Genomic DNA, 24,981 nt, shown 5'->3' with positions numbered 1-24,981 from the left:
AATTCGACAATCAAACATGAACTAGAAGAAGCTATCTACAAGAATAACAAGGAACATTTTGGTAAACATGATAACGTTAAGGTCAAGATCCCCGTTTATATAGAAGGAGGTACGGTCAACGTACGATTATAAGATATGTCTCGGGTACACCTGATATCGCAATTCGTAGATACATGTTGCAATAAACATAAGTGGCGACTTTTGGGGGAATTTCTTTTCCGGCATTCCTGGTGTTTGGGTTGTGAGAATGCCGGCAAACCAGTCTATTCCTTACTTGAAAGGCTGGCGTCCAAAAGGGGCTAACCCACTTTTTTTTTTTTTTCCGAAATTGACATTTCGTCGCTGTTGTGCTATCTTATGACAAACGCCGTTTTGGGGTAAACTGAGTTAGATATGCCACATTACTTGTCAAAAAAATCTCTACAAAGTGGCGTTTTCAGAATTTTGGCATTCTGCTTGATTACTATAGCTTGGAGATATAGCGAGAAACGTGCTGAGAAATTTTTAATTTTTTGCTTCAAATGACTGTGTCTGGGGATTGGCTCAAGTTATCTTGATGTATAAGGTGTTTTTATGAGTAAAACTATCTGTGAAATACAATGGCACAATCATTTTCAAAAGAAAAATACGCAAATTTTGAGGAAAATACAGTTTAAGTTTTCAACTGGAAATATAGCATATTTGGCAACACTGTAACCAAAAATAACTATTTTTTCCTGACTCATTTCCTTTAAAATGCACCTCACCGGTTGTTTATAGACCAAATGAAGCCAAAGATATGAATAAAAGTTTATAATTGATCATTTTTTCTATGGAATATTTTCCATGCACGGTTATGACACGCCATACAAATTTTATCATCAATACATGCTTATGACACGTGTGAGTGCGACTTTTGTTTACATTTATAGTAAAAACTCGCAATATAGACAACCGATCTTCATAATATATGAGAGATTAATACAGAATAGATAGAAGCATTAATTGTCTTCTTTGAATTGTTTGTACCATTTATAGGTTTCAAGATATTCAATCTCAAACTTTAAAAATCGTTTTTCTCGAAATGTGCAAAATGGCGCTTGTCATAAGATAGCACAACAGCGACGATTTTTGCATTTTTAATAGTCCTAAGTAATCCACGAGGACTGTCATTTGAGAAATTTAAAAAAAAAAAATATTTTTTTGCTATTGGCATTCAAAGTTGACCATGAAGGTAACCCCATGAGATGAGATGGAAAACTGATCTGATTCGCAATGAATAGGTGACAACATGGTTTGCGGCAAGCTACATGAATTCGCGGTTGCGGCACGGGGCGATTAAAATTTTGGTAGAATCCTATTAATGCAACATTTGCCAACGAGAAAGTGACATCATGACAGTAGAAACATTTTACAGTAGTTAGCATATTTTTGTCATTTATAGCTTAGTGGGTATTGACGATGTTCACTATTCCCCACTGTCCCCTAGAGCTGATGATCGTTCAAAAACGTGACATCGATAGAATGTAGATTTCAAAATGACACGTAGTCACGCAGACACACATGTTCTCACTTTGGTTTGCATTACCAAAAAACCAGCTTTTATAATGATTATATTACCAATCAATGATTTCAATCATGGTTCTGTACCGTATTGATCCATACAATTTGGTTGTAGGAAAATTCACGACAATGACGAACCAGTTTTAACTTGTCCTACCCAGTAGCCGTTTACTGTGCTTTAATTAGGATCTGCTCAGCTGACTGGAAAAAGTGTCGATTACGGGTAATTGAAAACTTTGTCAATCTGTTTGCCCTACAGTTTCATTTTTGAACGCATAGTACATCGGAAAACTCAAAAAAATGCATACCAAAACGAACGATTCGCTTGGTTTTTTTCTACCTAAATATGACAGTTTCTGATCTATGTATATCGTTGCTGTTGTGCTATCTTATCACAAACGCCATTTTGGGGTAAACTGAGCTTGTTGGCTTACTATAAGCTTATGGTAAGCCAACAGATGTCTCTGATGATATACGTAATTCCTATGCAGATCAACCATAATCATTAGGGAACAAAACTTTTCCTACCATAGTTTTTTCTGCGATTTGTTGGCTTGTGATTTCAAGATTATTGGACAATTTTTTTTTTTGAGATTTCCACTAGTTTTGGAAAGTATGCCGAAATGTAATGATGTAGTGATTCTCAACCTGTGTCTGCGGACTCCTAGGGGACCGTGAAGTTATTGCTGGAGGTCCGCGAAGAAAAAAATATTTTCTGAGTGCATATTGAAATTTCAAGTCTTGTTTCCTAACAAACTGAAAATAATATTGTGATAGCATACAAAATCGGTGGTTATACGTGGGAGTCCACTGCAACCCAGGGTGATTTCTGCGGGGTCTGTGGTACGAAAAAGATTGAGGACCGCTGTAATGATGGATTATGCAAGAAGAATATTTTTTCCGTCTAGTCGCATGTCAACAATAACATTGTTTGATATATCGTCGCTGTTGTGCTATCTTATGATAAGCGCCATTTAGCTCATTTCGAGAAAAACGATTTGTAAAATTTGAGATTGAATATCTTGAAACTTATAAACGGTATAAACAATCCAAACAAGACAATTGATGCTTCTATCTATTCTGTATTAATCTCTCAAATATTTTGAAGATCGGTTGACTATGTTGCGAGTTTTTACTATGAATGTAAACAAAAGTCGCACTCACACGTGTCATAGGCGTGTATTGATGACAAAATTTGTATGACGTGTCATAATCGTGCATAGAAAATTTTCCATAGAAATTTTTTTTAACTTTTATTCATATCTCTGGGTTCGTTTGGTCTACGAACAATCAGTCAGATGCGTTTTGAAGAAAATGAGTCAGGGAATCTAGGAAAAATAATTATTTTTGGTTACAGTGTTGCCAAATATGCTATATTCCCAGTTTAAACCTTAAACTGTGTTTTTCTCACAACTCGTGTAATTTTCTTTTGAAAATTTTTATGCTATTGTGTTCCTCAGACATTTTTACACATAAAAACATCTAAAACTTCAATATAACTTGAGCAAATCCCTAGATACAGTGATTTGAAGTAAAAAACTCACAATTTCTCATCATGTTTTTCGCTATATCTAAGTAACCAAGTAGAATTTCAAAATTCTGAAAACACCACTTTGTAGAGATTTTTCAGACAAGTAATATGGCATATCTAACTCAGTTTACCCCAAAATGGCGTTTGTCATAAGATAGCACAACAGCGACGATATGTTGTCTCTAAATTATTAATGAAACCAACTTTTATTTATCTATTTTCCCGAATAAAGGAGGAAAATTGTAAAACTTTGTGTTCCAATACCGTAATTTTGAATAACGCATAATTTCTCGAATCAGTTATGATTGTTTTTATATGGAATTTTCTGTGCACATTTGTGACACGTTATACATATTTTATCAAATTTTATCATCAATACACACTTATGACACGTAAGCGAGCGACTTTGGTATACATTTTAAGCAAACACTGACAATACTATCAATTAATCTTCTCATAAATCGAGAGATTTTTACAGAAAAGGTCGAAGTATCCATTGCTTTCTCCGAAAAGCTTCTAACATTTATAAATTTCAAAATGTTCAATCTTAAACTTTAAAAATCGTATTTCTCTGAAAGTGCTAAATGGCGCTCGTCATAAGATAGCACAACAGCGACGAAGTGCGGGCACTGAACCGGTCATTGTAGAGCAATATTATAGAGTCAATAATTCGATGGAAATATTAAAATAACAAGTTGAAAGTTACACGGCCTAATTCACCATTTTCTGCAATAGTCTAATTCACCCCCTGGGGGTGAATTTACCCCCGGTTGAAAAACACTGTTGTAGACAGTGAAACTTCGACATCTTAGGAACTATCTACTAGAGAAATCGTTTCGACTCGTCATAGTAGGCTGAATACATTATGTAAAAGAACTTATCTTTTATTGATTTTTAATGATTTCATCATCTTTAGGAAGTTTCGAAAACATTCTGATGGGAAATTTAAAACAAGTGATAACAAACAAAGAAAAGTTTAGTGTCTAGAAGCAGTTTAAGATATAACATTCTTGAAGCGGCAGACAGTTGTGATTGGAGGGAGCAGTGTGAATTCCTCCAGACAAGGAAATGGTGCTCAGCGAAAGTCAACTAGCGTTATGTACAGTTTTCACTTTGTATCTTGGTAAGTATCGTGATAAGTGGTGGTGGTTCTTGTGTGAAAATAGTTTTTCCTTACGCTTGTTGTGCACTGCGGTAAGCGAATGCGTGTGTTTATACTACAGGGTATGTACAACCTGGAATTGTTATATTATATTCTACCGTGAAAAATCGAGGTGAAACTCGACACAAGCACTTTAAACTGATATGTTCTCTGAGGGCTAGCTAAAAGCTGGGACGCTTAGACTTATTGATCGAGATTGAGACGAGATATGATGCAAGTTGATGCTTCCAATCATGTTATAATTAAATCTGACAAGTAACAAACTAGCATCACCCAAGCGGCTAGGTTTTAGTATGCCAACGTTGCACTTTTCACTAGTTATGTGCGGGACGGGGAATGATAATTAATTAACGATAATTGAATAATCATACACTACTTCAGCGCGCTGCTGGTAGCTAAAGCATGATGAACGCGTTGGGCAGATACAACCGGCAAGATTTTTGCCAAGAAGTTTTTATAGTAAAATTTTAGGATTGCATTTAAATTTTTGATTATATCTAAAATTGGATTGCCCACATAATTGTGAAGATATCCCTAATTATTTTCACTTTCAATATCTTGTTCATAGTTCAGCTTACTATTTGGTGCTCAATCAATCATGTCAATCATCAAGCATCGAAAGTTGTCTATTGCGTTGAGAACTAACAGATGTTGGCACTGTACTCCAAGTAGAGTTGACTCTGCCAATTCCTAGTAAAATGTATTAACGAATGGAAGGTTTTCTTTGACACGCCATGAATTTGATCGCCTACTACAAATAATATGATATGAATAACAAGAACAATTGGTCGGTGTTAAGTCAATAAACAAGAATTATGGCAAAAATATTTTCCAATTATAACGTAAAGGATGCTGTGATTCAAACTTTAAACTCGTCTCAGTCTTTGGTTCAATATCTGACATCCAACGTTGATTTGCATATCGTACATTCGTTTCATCAATATTTCCATCAATTAACATCACTGGATCCAATTTAATTCCGTGAACTGGTTTCTGACTTATGGTATATTAATAACAATAATATATTCATGTGATTTTCATGATTTAGTTAAATTATTTTACATTTTTGTACAAGGTGTTATATGTGAATCGTTTCGCGAAGTGAGTAATATAATCACGAAATAATTCATAATATTTTCACGCCAACTTTTTCACAGAACTTAAAAAGTTGGTCTTGAATCATTTCTGGCTTCGTGAGCGAGTTCTTGATTTTTAGTAAAATTGACCTTCACGGATTTGAACCAATTTCGTCTAATGCCAATAATAACTCAAATTTTTGTATCAATTGAACCTCCTCTCCTGGTTCTTCACATCACTTTCAGCAAAGGCAGCGGTTTGAATGCTCGTAGATGTTACTAGGCGAAAAAGGCTTGGTCTCTTATTTTGGTTGATGAAGTGGTTGGAATTTTCGAAGGACGTGGAGCGGCTGAGGAACACATGGTGCCTTAATACGGAAGACCAGCACAGGTTTTTGCTAGGTGGTAACAAGTGAAATGAAAAAATGCGGGAGTAATTCTAACTAAAATTAAAATTTTCACAATTGTTATTTTTACCATATAGAGTAATGTGGTGATGTGTATATATTTTAACTTTTCTGTTCCCATGATAAGTATGATAATTACAGGATATTGTTTTAAGATTTGACGAACTATCCCGGTACATACCCATTTTTCTGCGCTTGTTTATGAAATATGTTATGATTCGAGAAGGAACGAAGTACGAGAATAATCGTTCCTTCGCGTACAATCCAAACAGCTCATTGGTGGCACGAGTAAACCATTTCCGTGATAATTACATTCGTGGTTAGAGAGATTAACTGAAAGCGGGATCTTCATTCATAGTTTAGCAGTGCTATATGGAAGTTGAATCTTCTATATGGAGCCTCGACGTCTCAGTCTTTTGTTTGACAGTTGTTTACCAGTGTCATTTCGGTTGCGTAGAAATTTTCCTCGATTTCAAGACTGTTGGCTGGCCTCGTGCTCGAATGGGGTGATAAGGACAGCGAGTGGACGAGGGATTGAGGTGTTTAGTCTTTATATGGAGGATTTGGTGCGTTGGGCGTCAGTGAATCGGAAGCTACACTCCACCCGGAATCGTTGGACAGACCTCGGCACCTAATGGCTGGCCCGTTGAGTAGATTAGGTCCACCGCTGGGGATAAGATCGTGTAGATCGGGATGAAGCGGGGAGCCAAATGGCTCACGAAAACAAGCATCAGGATGGGAATAAATCCGCCGCCGAGGAATTCACACTAGGGTAGATTCCAATTGACTGGGAGCTAATTGACTCACGAACAGACATCGGTACCGAGAGCTCCCTGAATAAATAGTTTGTTTGGGAAAGAATTTCTCTAAACACTGCTACAATCAGCTGATCTACCCGACAACTCCAGTAACTTGACAGACAGCCTTTAACGACTACCACTGGTTTCAAGCGAGCTAGTTCGCTCTCAATGCTTTCGCCTATTGAAGTGAATATCAAATCAACCGTTAAAATGCAATAAAACCCAAGCGAGGTTCAAGTCCGTTCGAGGCACCCCATGTTCTTCAGAGAAAAAACTAATAAAATCAGGCATGGAATGTAAGTGGTGTGACAACCATTTTTCACGCGTAGACTTAATTTGCTTCCGTCTTTTTTGCGACATGCTTTATTCGAAACTGATTGAAAATGCAATTGAGCAATGCAGTTACTGATTGTCGAGATATGAGCCTTTCTAAGCGAATTAAGCGAGAAAAAGAGCAAATGTGTTTGTGTGTACTGTCACGGATGTGTACCATTTTTGGAGAAATTTTTCATCTAGGGTCAATATTTAATAATTTCAGTATTTGTTCCGATTAAACCACCCTTTGATCTCTTACTTTTATTTGCTTATACAGTGAAAACCCGTTTTTATCAGGCCTAAATTTTGTCAGATTTTCGACCCGATTTCGTCAGCCAGGTTTATGAAGCTAAGTGTACGGACTAATGTATATTTTAATAGCTTTATATATAAATAAAGAAATTCTCGAACGCTGACGTCCAAAGTTTGTATTTAGTATTGTATTAGGAGCACTGACTATATAAGCAAAAGAAAACTTTTCTACGGTATCAAACGATTCGTTGGAAAATGGGGAGATCCCATGGGGATTCAATCGGCAAAAATAGGATTACAGTCTTCATTCTCTAGGTCGATATTGAAGGGACCATCGAGACAGGATTAGATCAACGTATAGAATGCAATTGTGTTCTTTTGGGACAGCTTATCTTTCAGGACATCATAACATAGGCAGGGAATCCAATACAGATACTGGCCTTAGGGGGTAATACAGGTAGACGATCCAGAAGCAAAACGTACCTGATAGAAGAAGAAAAATGTCTGTGAACAAATATTGATTTGCGGTGCAGTTTGGCCCAAATTGTTGTACGTTGTCGTTCAGAGTGCAAAATTAAAAAAAAATCATTTCTAATAGATTCCAGTTCTTCGTATTGGTAATTATTCGTTTGATGTAATCTTCTTTAGTGCGCGGTACCCAATCACGTATAGGAACGTTCACCATGTCGTTTTTCATATACACGGGGCTCTTAGTTCTGGTGTTATTAAATTCATGTTGTTCTGTGCAATGAAGTTTTCTACCTGTGCTAAACCTCTACAATATATCAAAACACAGTTTTGTCGTCGTGGTGTAGCTGATTGAACGTAACTTCCGCGTGATTAAACTCCATTTTAACTGTCACTAGTTGTTCCACCTCCAGAACTGATGGTCCCACACGAGTTTTATAAAAGTCAATTAAAATTGTGTTATCCCGTAGCACGGCACAGTGTTAAAAAGCGTTGTTTTCGTCGGTCAAAATTAATAGCGTCTAAATTATTAGCTTTAGGAGTATAGTTTGTTCGGAGAAGTTTTAGCCTTTATTATTGCGCATCTAGAGGAATATATTGTTCAGTGATTAATTCACCTATAAGTGATATAGGAAATTTATTTCTTGAACTATTTCAGATAGAAGCTTTGTGTCTTCGGCAAAGATATAGAAAATATTACTACAAAAAATCGCTGAAGACACCTATAATAGTTTTCTAGTTATGTGACATATTATATGGAAAATCCCTTAAAATTGGTTTTTTTCATGATAATTTTTTAGTCGTTCTCCTACGTTCTTGAAATCTTCCACTAAGTTGTTTGCGCTATCATATCAAATATTTTTGCGGAACAAAGTAACATCCTATCTGTTGTATTTAAAAAGGTATTTCAAATTCTTCGATAATTTTATGGTAACTTCCACCTTAAATAACCCGTTAAGGAGCAAAAAGGAGCAAACAGCATCATAACATGCTGAAAGTACTAACTTTATACTTTCATGTGGTGGCTGACTTGTTTGTCGATTCGATTTTCCCCCTAGTGTTATGTTCAAAACAAAATGCCAGCTTCATCTCTTCATGGCAAATTACATTTAACACATTCATATTTGATATACTGTATGCAAAAAAAAGAAAAGGGATCTTTGATCACATATAAGATCCAAATACGGAACGTGGTCAACCGAGTGTTTAAGAAACGTACATAGTGAAATTTAACAAAACAGGATACTGAGAAGCTTGAAAAAATGAAGGAAATTTCACCAGTAGGTTCGCAACAATTTTAATTAGTATTTTGTAATTTATTTATGTTCTTGGTGACATTTATAGTGAAGCTTGATAAAAATCACTTATTCATAATGTGGGTTCATACGAATGAGAGTACGGCAGTAAAAATCGAGCCGTTTATGTGCACGATCTCGAAGTACTCATAGTATAAGTTTTTCGTTCTGAAGCGAAATCAAGAGTTCGTTTACTTTGTTCTTATTTTCAAAGACTTTGGATTAAGCAGTATCGTTCGGAACAGAAGGGTGTTGCCTCAGATATATTAATAAACTAAATTTTGTGAAAACACTTAGCCATCATCGGGTGTCAAAACTAAACTACATTGATTTCTATTTTAAAAAGAAAATTTTAAGATTATTAAACACATCTAAATCTATACTTCGATGTTTGAAAAGAAAATCATATACATTGCATAATATGGATGAAGGTATGTATGTAATTTACCATGAAAGATGGAGCTGCTTGTAGTAGTGCTCTCGAATGTTACATTTTATACCTATGCGATGGCATTTTGTTTTGAACATAACACTAGGAGAGAATCGAGTCGACAAACAAGTCAGCCACTTATGATGATGTTTGCTCCTTTTTGCTCCTTAACGGGTTATTTAAGGTGGAAGTTTTCCTAAAAATGTCGCAAAATTTAGAATTTCATTTTAAGTACAACAGGTAGGAAGTTACTTTGTTCCGCAAAAATACGTTATTCGATACTGGAAACTTTGAGAATAACTGAAAAAGTTATAGGGTAAAATACCTATTTTCATTCAATAATTTCTCGGCCTACAATCAATGGAATGCCTAAAATTTGACATCAACAGCTTTGCTTTGTTGTTAAGAACCAGTATAATAACACAAATGCGCCGAAAACAGTGAAATTATGGTGTTTAAGCGCAACAAAAATTCGAATCGAGTGCCCCTATTGTTGCGCTACCATTTGACTCAATGTGTTGAACAAAGATAGCAGACACTGCTCTAACCAACGCATTCAAATGGGTAGGGTGACAAAAGAAACATGGCTTAATGAAAAAAAGATGGGTGGGTAATGTCTGCGACATAACCGGAGAGATGTAGAATACATAAGGAACACGTTCTTCAAATATGTTGATACTCATTGGAATTTTCGGACAAAAGGTGATTTGGGCGAGGAATATTTCAAATTATTCTTTACAAAAATGATGGTGGTCCTGAAAAGGTACCAGTTTTGTTGGCGTTGTTGGCCTTGGTGAGGGAGATGGCTAACGATGAAATTAATTGTTAGCATGAGGAAGTCGCGTAGTACTGGCCAATGGAAGAACAGATAATAATTGATTCCTGAAAATCAATTTTTCTTTATTCATGTAAATTATACATACTTACAAATCTAACAGAAGATTCCTGATCATATTTCTGAATCATTAGTGCGAACATTGTGTAATTTGGTTAAGTACAATGAAAGTTACAAACTTTCCAAACTCGACCTTCTGTTCCTTCAGAAATATTGAAATGGGGTGTCTATATTAAACCGTTAGTCGTGGTCACAATAAAAAAAGATGGGTGGGTAATGTCTGTCACATAACCAGAGCGTCGTGATTTCAATTCGAGACGTTAATTTAAATCTAATAATATTCAACAGAATCACGTTTGAATGGGAAATTTTCAAATAATTCTCTATGGTAATAATGGTGGTTCTGAAAAGAACCTTTGGTATCGGCGTTGGTGTTGATGGTGATGCGCTGGATCGTTGGATATTTTTGGCATGATAGTTACGTGCCTGGCGAACTGTTTTGTAGCCTCGAACAAAACGACAAGACTGGCTTCTTCGGGTACCATTACGGCTGAACTTTATAAACTTAGCTCGACTTTGAAATCCTGCACAATCTCACGAATCAGACACTAGTAGAGCCATTTTGTTTGCTACTAGCACGGAGCTGCACAAAAAAATCATATGCAGTTAGTTCACGGGGGCTGCCAAAAAGCTTGAATAGAAGCATGCGACTTCAACGTTTCTCTTAAACACATGCAACAACACATTCGTTTTGGTAATACTGATAATAACATTAGAAAGGAATGGAAAAGCAGTGCACGAAACGAGCGAGAGGATAATTTAATTTTTTTTTCCATGTGCAAGCTACTTCTTTCCACACAACGTATTATGTTGCTTGTTGAAAATTTGCTACACACCTTAAAATGAAAGTTTCAGTTTAACTCTCGCTAGAACACAATTGATTGGTCCTGAAAAGAACCGTTGCTTTTATTGTAATTTACGCCCACTCCCACAAACCGACCAAGTAGGCATCACTGGCTTCATTACGGCTGAGTTTTGTAAGCGTAGCTCGACTTTGAAGTAATACACAACCTTACGAACCAGACGCTGGAATGTTAGCCAGCGGATTAGTTGCTCCGTTGCCCTTTAGTTGGGGCGAAATACTAGCATGGCGATAGTTCCTGATCGGTAGTTGGTTGCGATGGGCCACCAGTAGCTGGGGCACTTTTGCGGACCGTAATCATCGCCAACTGCTTTCCTCCGGTGGACTGGCTGCTTGCTAGTGCTTGAACGAATACGAATGATGAGAAAAACCAACCGACCAATATTCATATATGAAAACACGAGAAAGCACTACTATCGCTCTCCCGCTCGTTTTCGTGCCATTCCTGTGCCTTTCCTTTCCGTTCCAATACTAGCATAACCAAAACGAATATTCTGTCTTTCCATCGCCTTCAATCTAGTGGCCAGTGCTAGCAAACTTGCATGTTCAGTTTTTCAATAACAACATTCCAACAATATTTTCAAAGAATGTTGCAGATTTGAAAAGAAGGAAGGAGAAGATTTTCGCAAATTTAAATTCTTTTGTCTTATTTGTTAGCGCTGATAAAGGCTATTTAGTTTTCTACTAGCATGGAGCTGCACAAACAAATCGATTTATGCAGTTAATCAACGGAGGTTGCCAAAAAGTTCGAATAAAAGCATGCGACTAGTGTACTTTGCACGTTCTATATTTTATCAATACTAGAGAGGAACAATAAAATAATTCAAATTGTTATAGCGACATGCAATTGTGGCAACACTGGCCATGAGATGGTGGGGGAACACGCACATTCGTTTTAGTTATGATGGTAGTAGCAGCAGAAAGGAATGGAAAAGCAGTGCACGAAAACGAGCGAGAGAGGATAATTTAAATTCTCTTTCTTTCTTTCCACACATCGTATTTCTTATATAGCTTTCTGAAAATTATTTGTTATACACCATAAAATGTAAATTTCAGTTTAACTCTTATTAGAACACAATTAATTGGTCCTGTAAAGAACCGTTTATTGTTTTATTGCGGGAGCATAATTCAGACGCACTCCCCGCGGACACGGTGAGCCACTTTAACTCTTATTAGAACACAGATTAGTTTCTCTGTTGCCCTTTAGTTGGGGCGAAATTCTTGCAGGGCGACAGTTCCTGATCGGGTTGCGATGAGTCACCAGTAGCTGGGGCACTTTTTCCGACCGTCGTCATCGCCAACTTCTTTCCTTCGGTGGACTGGCTGCTTGCTAGTGCTTGAACGAATACGAATGATGAGAAAAACCGAACGACCAATATTCATATATGAACACACGAGAAAGTACTACTATCGCTCTCTCGCTCGTTTTCGTGCCATTCCTGTGCCTTTCCTTTCCGTTCGGCTACCAATACTAGCATAACCAAAACGAATATTCTGTCTTTCCATCGCCTTCAATCAGTGGCCAGTGCTAGCAAACTTGCATGTTCAGTTTTTCAATAACAACATTCCAACAATATTTTCAAAGAATGTTGCAGATTTGAAAAGAAGGAAGGAGAAGATTTTCACAAATTTAAATTCTTTTGTCTTATTTGTTAGCGCTGATAAAGGCTATTTAGTTTGCTACTAGCAAGGAGCTGCACAAACAAATCGATTTATGCAGTTAATCAACGGAGGCTGCCAAAAAGTTCGAATAAAAGCATGCGACTAGTGTACTTTGCACGTTCTATATTTTATCAATACTAGAGAGGATCAATAAAATAATTCAAATTGTAATAGCGACGATTGTGGGGGAACACGCACATTCGTTTTAGTTATGATGGTAGTAGCAGCAGAAAGGAATGGAAAAGCAGTGCACGAAAACGAGCGAGAGAGGATAATTTAAATTCTCTTTCTTTCTTTCCACACATCATATTTCTTATATAGCTTTCTGAAAATGATTTGTTATGCACCATAAAATGTAAATTTCAGTTTAACTCTTATTACAACACAATTAATTGGTCCTGTAAAGAACCGTTTATTGTTTTATTGCGGGAGCATAATTCAGACGCACTCCCCGCGGACACGGTGAGCCCGTTTAACTCTTATTAGAACACAGATTAGTTTCTCTGTTGCCCTTTAGTTGGGGCGAAATTCTTGCAGGGCGACAGTTCCTGATCGGGTTGCGATGAGTCACCAGTAGCTGGGGCACTTTTTCCGCCGTCGTCATCGTCAACTGCTTTCCTTCGGTGGACTGGCTGCTTGCTAGTGCTTGAACGAATACGAATGATGAGAAAAACCGACCGACAGATATTTATATAATCGCGCTAATATGCACTACTATCGCTTTCTCGCTCGTTCTCGTGTCGTGCATGAGCCTTTCCTTTCCGTCCGGCTTCTAATGGCCTAACCAAAGGAATATGCCGTCTTTCCCCCACCAGCTGCTCTCGTCAAGCAACCCAATGCGAATAATCATAAAACAAACATGTAGTGGACCTATATATAAACTTTTCATTATTTTATTGCTCGGTTGGTCCACCATTTTGACGGCTCTGTGCGGGATGGGCTGAAAAATTTCACTTTTCCGAGTCGTTTTCGAAAGATTTTTCAAAACACATTTTTTTGTTATTAGTGCATGTTATACATACTTCAAATTTTAATACAGCATAGAGGAACATATTTGCAACAAATTGGCCTAAAAATCAAATCATTCTGTTTAGTATGATAAAAGTTATTAACGTTCAAAATCTGACGCGGCGCCGCAGCCGATATTTTGAAACGGGACCCCTATATTGAAACCTTAAATGTATTCTACATTAAAAAAAAAACAATTTTAAGAGGCTTTCCATATAACATGTTTTATAACTCGAAAACTATTACAGTTAGACATACGGTGTCTTCAGCAATTTTCTTTGTAGTAATATTTTCTATAACTTTGCCGAAGACACAGTGCTTCTATCTGAAATAGTTCAGGAAATTAATTTCTTATATCACTCATAGGTGAACAATATATTCATCTAGATGCGCAATAATGAAGGCTAGAACTTCTTCGAACAAACTATACACCTAAAGTTAACAGCTTAGACGTTATTAGTTTTGAGCATAAAAATAACGTTTTAAAACGCTATGCACGGGCACTTTTGTTCCCGTTGGCAGATTCATTTCACTGCACAGCCAGGGGCAACGATACAATACTATTTGTGCACTGAATATAGAACAAAGCGCTGGCTTGTTTCACTGGTGCCTATAGCGTAGCGATTTTTTTTGCTTCTGCTTGGGCGAGATTAGAAGATGACTTTTGTTGGCGGTTGTTTTTCCGTGTGGGGAGTTAGTTCAGTTTTCTCGGTCAAAGGTACAGTATGATGAATCTTGAGAGATGCGGTACTTCCATATTCTGTGTGAGAAATGCCTTTCAAGTGACAATTTACGCAAGAATCTGAAGCGAACCACTCCTACCGTGAAATATGTGAATGGACCAGCTAAATCAGCGGACTCTATGTTATTTAGATTTTTTTTAGAGATTATATCTTATTATTTCGCTCAACACTGCAAGATAGAATGGTCAAGTGCTATTCCATTTTGATGTTTGCTATCAGCATTTCTTCTTAAACCTGAGAGTTTATAGGTAATGGTTTAAAATCCAGTGAATCTGTGAAATTGTCTGATTTCAAATAATAAATCTAGCTGACACGTCCCCCATAAATAAGTTATACGGCACTTCATCAAACCGTTTTTCCAGATCCGCTTTCAGTGCATGTTGTATAATTAAGTACTAGGATCCTGTCATTCGAAGCACAACTTTGTTATTGAAATGTGAGTGGTTATGTGTACTTGTGTGTATAATATTTCTGCAGCAGAGATCCCAGAGCGGAGATTGAATGATGGCAATAATGTCCTTGGTGTTTATCCAGGGAAACCATGTAGGTACAAACCGTCCATTATATCTAAACCAATAGTAAAAAAATCTTTTCTGGTTGTACCGGAAAATTTTGTTTATATCAAATGTCACTTTTCCGTAGACTGCGACAGGCATTTTATATACGAAGAATCTAGTATAATATGTATCAGCAAATTACAGAACGTTTCTATTCTCCTCAGTGCATCACCCTATCTCACAATAATCGAACCCGATTGCTACAACGGCGACAATCGGAATTGGAAATAATGATGTGTGAACACCGGGAGCGGGCCCAGTGCATAGTTTTTCCAAACCATCGACTGCGCCTGATCCGGTGCAACTGATGAACAGACGACACGCCTGTCCTCATAACATTCAATCCCGGCGGCTGAATAGTGAATGAAGTGGGCGCATCGGGTTGCAATAGCAATCAGTGTAACACTGCGGAATACGAGGGTTTGCATATAGCCTTGTAACATACAATGGTATGTTATTTGATAGATGTACTAACTGTACTTACGAATTGGTATGCTTGATAGCTATCTCCCAACGGCTTCTGGCAACTCTGCGAAGTTGGGTGGAAGCATAAATGTTCCTCTTTGATATTTACATCATCAACAGATTTTGCTCGACAGGGTGCCTTCAGATGTGGTAGAAGTTTTTGATACCATACCACACGACATGGGTTGATCAATGGTTTGGCTGTGGGTGTGTCTACTCATTATTATCCGTTACAGTCAAGAACCATAACGCCAGCGCAGCGCAAAGTCAAGATAGGCATAAGTTCACTGTGAAGGACTCATTTGGCGTTCCGCTTGGCTGATCCCATGTTTGAGTGTTTCTTTAACTTAATGAAGAGCATGTTCACATCCTTGTTTACACGTTGTTGTTTACTCGACCCTGCTCAATAGAATAAAATCGATAATTGAATAACACTTCCGTTGCTTGAGTTCGTTGATTAAATTAAACAAGTACATGAAGTCCCGGTAATTTAAGAAGTTGGAGCGCCTGGGGCTAGTTGTCGGTAGGGTTCTTCGCGGTTTATTGCATCCGCATCACAACATATCGCAGGCAACGCGAATTCGAATTTATATCTTTAGAACTGAAGGCAACTCATCAAGTACTTCGATGAAATTCTGAGATGTACCCAATAGTCTGTCGGATTGCACGGTTTACTTAAATTGTAAAGATAAAAATTGGAAACTGAAAACAACTAGTCCCGGGAACCGCTAGCATTTAATGTTAGTTTGTGTTGGATTGATCATTATCGCGCCTCACTAAACGTAGATTAGGGTAATAAGGCTGTTTCGGCTATAGTTGGGAAAGTGCCATACTATTTTTGAAAATTCTGTAAATAAAGTTATATAATCTATAAAGATTCGCAGAGTTAATAATCAATCTACTTTCGCGTCTCGATCAAAACAAACACAAACGCATAAATAACCGCATCAGCTGTTTGAATAAGAGCTTCCAGAATTGTACTCACAGGACCTTTCCATGCTAAAAATTGGCAATTATAAGTTCCACATCCATATTTAATCTCTGCAACAATCAGTTTAATTACTTGAAAGAATAGGTAACTTATTCTTAAAATTACTTTGCAATAGATTGTCTAGTTTATGGTATAGTTTGGCGGTACTGATGATTTTTTCCTGTGTGCTGGATGCAAAATGATTCTTTTGATTGTGGCTTCAGCGATAATTTACACTACCATATTTCCAAATGGGTTTATCCCATTATGCATAAGTACGTTAGGCATACGGACGTTTGGCATACGTACGTTAGGCATAATGGACGACTGGCATAATGGTCGTTAGGCATAAATTACCATATTGAAGTATCACACATAACAGAATTTAACAGAAACTGAGCAAACTCGATCACAATTTTATTTTATATCTTATGACAAGCGCCATTTAGCACATTTCGAGAAAAACGATTTTTAACCCATTCATGTCCATGTTGTTTGTGGACAACAACGTTTTAAACAGATATAACTTTTGATTGAGGCAAGATTTTCTCACACAAACAAGTAAGGCTAATAAATGTAACTATTGCCTTTCATTTGAACATTAACAGTTACAAGGATCAGCTGTAGAACTGAAGTTACTGCAATTAGTCTGATTGGATTCTGGTGGAGCAGTGCTGCCAGGGACAGTTTACGTTAATGACGGAAAAAGATTTTTTCATATATCTTCGTTATGTTGCAATATTATTGAAGACAGATAAAACTTATCAATTTAGACGGTCGTTGGCTACGTTTTCCACACAGGTAAACTATTGTAAATATTCTAGGTGAATTGTATTGAGCATTGGAAGGCAAAAATTGAGCAGCTTCTAGCACTGCGTGAGGAGCACCTATCTTTATGCAAAAAGGCTTTTCGTGTTTTTTGAACCCACCGTTTTCAAGGATAAATAGTCTTGAAACCCTACATGCACTAGAAAAAAGTTGGGCATAAAAGGGTCAACGTTTGAGATTGAATATCTTAAAACTTATAAATGGTAGAAACAATTCAGGAAAGACAATTGATGCTGCTACCTATTCTATATTTTTTTAGAGGCTTTCAGCTTTGAGCTGGTTCACCTCTTATATTCTATGTTATTCTCTCAAATATTACGAAGATAGGTTGATTATGTTGCTAGTTTTTACTATAAATGTAAACAAAAGTCGCACTCACACGTTTCATAAGTGTGTATTGATGACAAAATTTGTATGACGTGTCATAATCGTGCATAGAAAATTTTCCATAGAAAAAAATCATCAATTTTTAACTTTTATTCATATTTTTCGCTTCATTTGGTCTATTAATAGTCGGTGAGAAGCATTTTGAAGGAAATGAGTCAGGGAATCTAGACAAAATAGTTATTTTTGGTTACAGTGTTGCCAAATATGCTATATTTCTAGTTTAAAACTTAAACTGCATTTTTCTCATCATTGTGTATCTTTCTTTTGAAAATGATTATGCCACATAAAAAATCTTAAACATCAAGATAACTTGATCCAATCCCGAGACATAGCCATTTGAAGCAAAAAATTAAAAATTTCTCAGCACTCTGTCTCAGTAACCAAGCAGAATGTCAAAATTCTGAAAACGCAACTTTGTAGAGATACACTGAAGTTTTTTTTTATGCGGGGGATACGTACCGCATAAAAAAAATCCGCATAAAAAAAAACCGCATAACTTTGAAAATCCTCATAAAAAAAACCGCATAACTTTGAAAATCCGCATAAAAAAAAACCGCGTAACTTTGAAAATCCGCATAAAATAAAACCGCATAACTTTGAAAATCCGCATAAAAAAACACATAAGGTATGAAATATTTTTCAATATTAAGAGCCATAGTACTCAAGGAAAAGCAAGGATTTGAAGTAAGAAAGTTTAGAAAAAAGCGTGGAGTAGGGTCATATGAGCAAGCTTAGAGTTTTCCGGCTACTTAGCTCTTTTTCTTCTGCAACGCAGGAGTCAGGATCTTTTGGCATTAAATGCGAATCACCTGAGTCAGCGGCATGTCCAGACAAGCGTAAAGTCACTTAATGACTTAAGCTGTCGGAACCGTGACTTCTTGGAATCGCAAGACTGTCCTCGGCACCTAACCGACCAGCATTGAGATAACGATTTCGAGAGAAATTTCAACGTCGGGAAATTTCTCCGTCGGAGTAGACTAGGCCCCCGCCGGGGACTAATTCGAATAGATCGGGAAGTAGCGCCGGCAGATGCTCGTCGTGGCGCCTGACAACTGGAAGTCACTCCACCCCGAATCGCAGTTCGTATCGGTTTCGGAAGATCTTCCACTGCCGGGGAACTTTTCGTCGGAGTAGGAAAGATCCACCGTCGGGGACTATTCCGAGTAGTCCGCAGCGAATCGCCGGCTTGAATCATCGGGGCGCCAGTGAACCGGACGCAATCCTCCACCGGGAATCGCTGGACTAACCTCGGCATTCTGCCGGACTGCATCTAAGGAAGAATAACGTGTCCGTCAACGGTTGCAGGAGACATTCTTTCGTCGGGGAACTCTCCGCCGAGGTAGGCTAGCTCCACCGTCGGGAGCTACGCCGAGTAGCACCGAACGCGACAGACCCTGGTCGTTGGGGCACCAGTGAACCGGAAACCACCCTCCAACCGGAATCGCCAGATCGACCACGGCATCCAACTGGTCAACGTAGAGAGGAAGGCATGTAGAATATCATGCCGTGCAGGACTGATATGGCGGTTACGAGACAAGCGAAATCTAGCACGACCAGCTAGACCTGGAATCAAGTGAAGTGCATTAACACGCCTCCCCCCAAAGTAGTCATTTCAAATGGAATCCGGGGGATCAGGCAAATGTCGGACTTCTTGGTGGAGTTTAGAGGAATAGAGAGTTATCTTCTCTGTTCAGAGTCCCTCACTGTGGCACATGATGGACGAAATCGGTAGTATGGTCTAACTACTGAACGTGTGCCGGGTCGGCGTAAAAGCTTTATCACCAAGTAAAAAAAAGATACACGCTCAGAGACTTTTTTTCCGATCTCGCCGAACTGAGTCGAATGGTATAAGAGATTCGGCTCTGCGGGCCTCGGTTAAAAAGTGTAAATTCCGACCGATTGCATAAGTTTTATTATGAGAAAGGTAAAAAGGTATTCAGTCATTTTCTGTTTTTATTTTCACTGCATCAAGAATACTTCTCATATCCTTAACCCAAAGACTAGTAATTTATAACCTAAAATAAAAATATAAACATTTTGTGTCTTTTGTTTAAGCATGTGCATTCACGAGGATCTATCTTTCGATAAAAGTCGCTTCAGGTGATGCCCTAGAAATTAAAAGGAAGCTGCATAAAAAGAATCGCATAACTTTGAAAATTCGCATAAAAAACCGCATAACTTTGAAAATCCGCATTAAAAAAACCGCATAACTTTGAAAATCCGCATAAAAAAAACCGCATAACTTTGAAAATCCGCATAAAAAAAAACCGCATGACTTTGAAAATCCGCATAAAAAAAAACCGCATAACTTTGAAAATCCGCATAAAAAAAGTCGCATAAAAAAAATCCGCATAAAAAAAAACCGCATAAAAAAAGACTTCAGTGTATTTTAAACAAATATATTTGAATATATTTGAATATAAAAACCGGATATAAACTTCAAGCATAAAAATCGGACTGGGACATTCCTTTGTAAGAGTCGGATAAAAAAGCTTTCAGTAAAAAAACCGGAAAGAAATACATCCGATTCTTACAAATTAGTTTTTGTTAGCCGACTTTCAATCTTGAACATCAAGATATACGGATGCTCCTACGAGCGATTTATTTATTTTAAACGATTTTTATACTGGAGGTTCACCCTTGCCGAGTTTTACGGGTGAGAACTTTTTAAGCGATTCTTATGCTGAAGGATTTCTGTCCGATTTTTATGCTTGAAGTTTATTTCCGATTTTTATATTCTAATATGTTTGAAACGGGTTTTGCGAAGCATGTTCTATCCTAGCGACTTTTAATTTCGGTCGCTCATATCTAACTCAGTTTACCCCAAAATGGCGTTTGTCATAAGATAGCACAACAGCGACAATATCCTAACGTTTAGATTATAATTTAAATGCAAAATAATTATAAAAGGTTCTCCAATTCAAATAAAGGTATGCCTAATGTTCTAAAGGGAATATGAAATCAATTTGCACCACTTTTAAATTGTTGTATCTTTTCTCATTGGGTATTTTCTATAGAAATTGGGTTAAATTAGTATTTTCTATTGAAATTGGGTAAAATTAGTTCAATATTCATTATTTGCATTGTAATTTTCACTAGCAATTGTGTAACCTTGGGAAAATGCATTTGGCATTAAATCAGCAATGTAAAAAAATACGCTCGTATCTAGCAAATCCGGATCTCTCTCACCATTCTATTGGAAAGAAGCTGGGAATGGTCGAATCTACAGTATGTTATGTTTTGAAACGGTACAATGACGTGTGACCGTCGATAAGAAGGAAAAAGTGGCCAAAATGGATCTCCGAACAGTATGATGGATCACAACCGGGTAGTCTAAGCTTTATAGAAGAATCCCAATAGTTCAGTAAGAAACGTAACGAAAAAACTAATTAAGCAAAACTCTTCCGATACAACAAGACGCTAAGGTCTACAAACGTACAAAGTTCCAAAGGAGCCAAATCGCGATGAACGGCTGAATACAGTAATCAGCTGTTGACGAAAGTAGATTTTGTCAAATTGATTGATCAATTTTAAATGTCAAAGTAGATTTTCGGTAGCTTCCTGGGTCTTTTTCTTTACTACTCGGCATAAGTTCGACTCCTCTGAGGGAGAGAAAGGATAAGATGTTTAAGTTTGCCAAAAATACATGATTTGGCAGAAAATTTACTCGTGTGGAAAGCGGAGCACCCGGTTTGTGACAACCAAAACTGTCAATGGGCTTGTGTACTTCAAAGAATGCCTCCCAAAGCGGCCCTACGCATTTCTGGACGTATTAAACCTCGTGTCGTTACTCGAAAAATGTTCTGGAGTATTATAAAGCTGAGGGTCTCAAAGGATCTTAATCCTGCGAAGGTTCCGGAAATGCGGCCAATTGAGAAATATTGAGCGATCAAGAAGCAAGCACTCCTGAAGTATCTTAAGAATGTGAAATCGGAAGTATATAAATGAGGAAAAAATACACTTCCAGACAAAAATAAATTGGCTCAAATGTTTCCTGTTTTCTTTTATCGATTTTTATAGTTTTTGTTTTGGTTTTTGTTTTCGATTATAATTTTTTTGACAATTGACTTTAACTTGTTTATGTGGTTGATTTTGCGATTTGTATAGTGCTGTATACTCTTTCAATATTTTACCTTTGTATTGTTCTTGTACAATTGATCTCCGTTTAGACAATGCTTTTAAGTTTTGTGATTACTACATTTTTAATCTTTCCATTTCTTTACTTTTACTAATACTATTGACAACGATGGCTCTTTTCAAAGTCACCAAAACTTTCGAAGAGGTATTCAAAATAATATAAAGTATTAACAGCCCTACGTTTTTACCGTCATTGGTACTACAAACAACTAGAGCAAAAAAACTGGTACATAACAATATAATTTCGGTGTAATATACATAATATCAGTAAGTACAATGGATTTCAAACTTTAACATTGTGGTGTACGGGCAATAAACAGTGGTGGGGGTCCGTACGTTGGACCCCACGGGCCGGTATTTTCTCTCTACGGCCCCGAGTGGTTTAGATAAGTAATGAAGTCTCTAAATAAAAATTTCACCATTCTATTGTAATGCGGTTTTATGACTGATCGTTGATTAAGCACTATCCAACCCAAGGCTGGTGGTTGAACTTGATCGTCGACGAAAAGTGAAATCATTTGGCTTCATAGATTTTCTTCTCGAACACTGTCTAAAGTAACAAAAGACAGATCATTACTTGTTTCACATGAGAATCAGATAGCTTACAATTGTTTGCGTAATCAGTTATCAACTCATCAAGAGATTTTTTGATATGTATGTACCTCGATTCATTTCATAAATGGATAGCCTGTGGTGGGTTTCACCTATATCTATATATCTAGTTCGATATTATATATACATATTATTATGTTAATATCTTATATTTAGAGTATATCAATAGATATAATTGTCAACATAGATAATAATATTGTTGGGGACAATTAATTGGCATCGATTAGTAGCTAGCAAGTAATGGACATGCCATTTTATAAATTTTAGCCATTGGATCTGCGATGTAATTCAGAGGATCAAAGCCATTCAGGCTCGGTTTATCACAAAAAATAATTTATTATAACCAAGTAATTCCACCTTTATACGGTTCATTCAATTGACTAATTCTCGTTTGCATCAGATGCCAGAAACATTATTTCAAACATATCTGCCAAAGCTGCATAAGTACAAAGTTGAATGAAAATGGATAATAACCCGCGCCACCTAATTTAAAGACCAGCAGCGCAAGCCTTTTAGCGACCTTAATGTTGATGCGAATGATCATGCTACGGAATTTTTCAATGAGCCAGTCGCGCTATTAGCTATGCTCACCCATGGTTTAACTGTTTAATTCCCAATTTGTTGGCACTTTTAGCCAAACACGTGTTTTTATTTGTGTTTTATTGTGGCATGTTTTGCTTGTTTATTGCATGTTGCGACACGCTCCGGTGGAGTGCGTGTGAATTAAAGCGCAGACCCTTTCCCGCTAGATACGGTAAGTTTGATAAAAGTTTGCTTACATATAGGTCATTCCGTGTGAAGTGATCAACGGAAACTTGAAATCGACCTTCACAGATTTGAATCAACCCTTCCAACCGTTTTGACAAATTGCTAAAACGCTTGATTTTCTTTTGATTATATCTACGGTTCTATTTACTCTAAAATCGAACGGAAAGATGTTTTAGAAGAAAACTGTTCAAGGAGTCTAGAAAAAATATTAGATTTTAGCGGCAGTGCTGCCAACTATGCTATTTTCAGGTCAAAATTAAAAGTTCATTTTTCTCACAATATATTTTAATTTTGAAAATGCTGATTTCATCGTGCTCCTCAGACGTTTTTACATAAAAAACACTTCTAATCTCAATATAATTTGAACCAATCCTGAGATGCACCATTTTGATGGAAAAAACTACCCATTTACCATATAAAATTTCATTTTGATCAACAAATATTGAGAAAATCTTCAAATGGTCCTAAACTCCCACCCTGATCTACCCAAGGCAAAAAAAATGTAGTTTTCCGTCATTTCTCGTGTACTTCACGATAAATTATGTGTGAACTCAGTATAGAAAAATTGGATTTTTGTCGTTATGCGCTTGTGATTCTATATGAGAAATTGGATTTTTTTCGCTTCAAAACGGTATATCTCAGGATAAGCTCAAATTATATTGAGATTACAGGTGTTTTCAATAAAAAAAATGTCTGAGGAATACGATGGAATTAAAATTTTCAAAATGAGTATACAGCGCAAATTCGTTAGTTGGGTCACGACTGCGCCCCAACTAGCGAATCGTATCCGTTAATTGGGGCAACTCACAGCTGACAAAAATTACCCAAGGGAAACGCTGATTTTTTGTTTTCTTTCATAAAAAACAAACAGAAATATTTTACAATTCACAAAAGTTGGCTGTTTCCTTCCAGTTTAAAGTTGTTTTTGTGACAAAGTATGTCATTAGTGTTTTTTTGCCATCAATTATTTTTTGATGAATTCCTTCACATAAAACAGGAAATCGATACACCGTCGGGAAAAAGCCGATAAAGCACAAACATACTACATTGCCACAAGCTAAAAAAGATTGGATAATGTGATTGAATACATCAGAGATGACCTTCAAAAGTTACTAAACTAACGTCTCTGCGACACAAACTAATTGATGCTGCATGGAAGAAGCGAAATATTTAACACATTTATTTCACTAAAATCATTCCGAAATATGAATTCAAAAAATAAAATTCCATTGAATTTCAAAGTATGATTTTTTTCTGGATCGCCAAAGAAATCAACCAAAAAGAAATCAATGACATTCAAACGTCAATCAGTTTTTGACTTTCAGTTTTGACATAAGAGTGTCTTTTAGTTGGGGCATGCCCCAACTAGCGAACACCCAACTAACGAACAGCCCAACTAGCGAACACCCAACTAACGAATTTGCGCTGTATTGCGAGAAAAACAAACCTCAATTTTTGAACTGGAAAATCGCTTAGTTGGCAGCACTTCCGCTAAAAACTAACATTTTTTCTAGACACCTTGAATAATTTTCTTTAAAAAGCAACTTGTGGTTAGAATAAATAGAACCGAAGATATAATTCAAAGGAAATCAATGGTTCTACCAATTTGTCAAAACGGGGGGTGTTTCCATGGCCCGAGGAGTGATTCAATTGCTTAGCTTAGCTTGATCAAAACCTGTTAAAATTGCACGTTGAATCAATTGTATGATACTTGGGAGGAGTACATCATACTCAACGTGCAAACTAAAGAGACTAAGATTATAGTATGATCAATAACGTAGATAATAAGCAGTTCAATTTTGGGATGGG

The 24,981-nt window shown here is 37.0% G+C and overlaps 2 protein-coding genes across 9 annotated transcripts in view; one reads left to right on the top strand and one right to left on the bottom strand.

Annotated features, from left to right (window-relative positions):
- The window catches only part of LOC131693086 (dual specificity protein kinase pyk3), a 202,085-nt gene that overhangs the window by 75,249 nt on the left and 101,855 nt on the right, over positions 1-24,981 (bottom strand). The gene's annotated exons all lie outside the window — the stretch shown is intronic.
- The window catches only part of LOC131693087 (phospholipase A1), a 96,574-nt gene that overhangs the window by 28,351 nt on the left and 43,242 nt on the right, over positions 1-24,981 (top strand). For 7 of the 8 annotated variants that reach the window (XM_058980622.1, XM_058980621.1, XM_058980623.1 and 4 more), the window contains exon 2: positions 3,990-4,196. In XM_058980622.1, coding sequence (XP_058836605.1) covers positions 4,142-4,196 — 55 coding nt within the window. In that variant the 5' untranslated portion in view covers positions 3,990-4,141. The remainder of the gene's footprint in view (positions 1-3,989; positions 4,197-24,981) is intronic. The other variant, XM_058980624.1, reaches the window with a different exon arrangement.

The sequence above is a fragment of the Topomyia yanbarensis genome, chromosome 3, assembly GCF_030247195.1.
Source record: "Topomyia yanbarensis strain Yona2022 chromosome 3, ASM3024719v1, whole genome shotgun sequence".
Taxonomy (NCBI): domain Eukaryota; kingdom Metazoa; phylum Arthropoda; class Insecta; order Diptera; family Culicidae; genus Topomyia; species Topomyia yanbarensis.
This window is presented reverse-complemented; position numbering and strand designations above follow the sequence as displayed.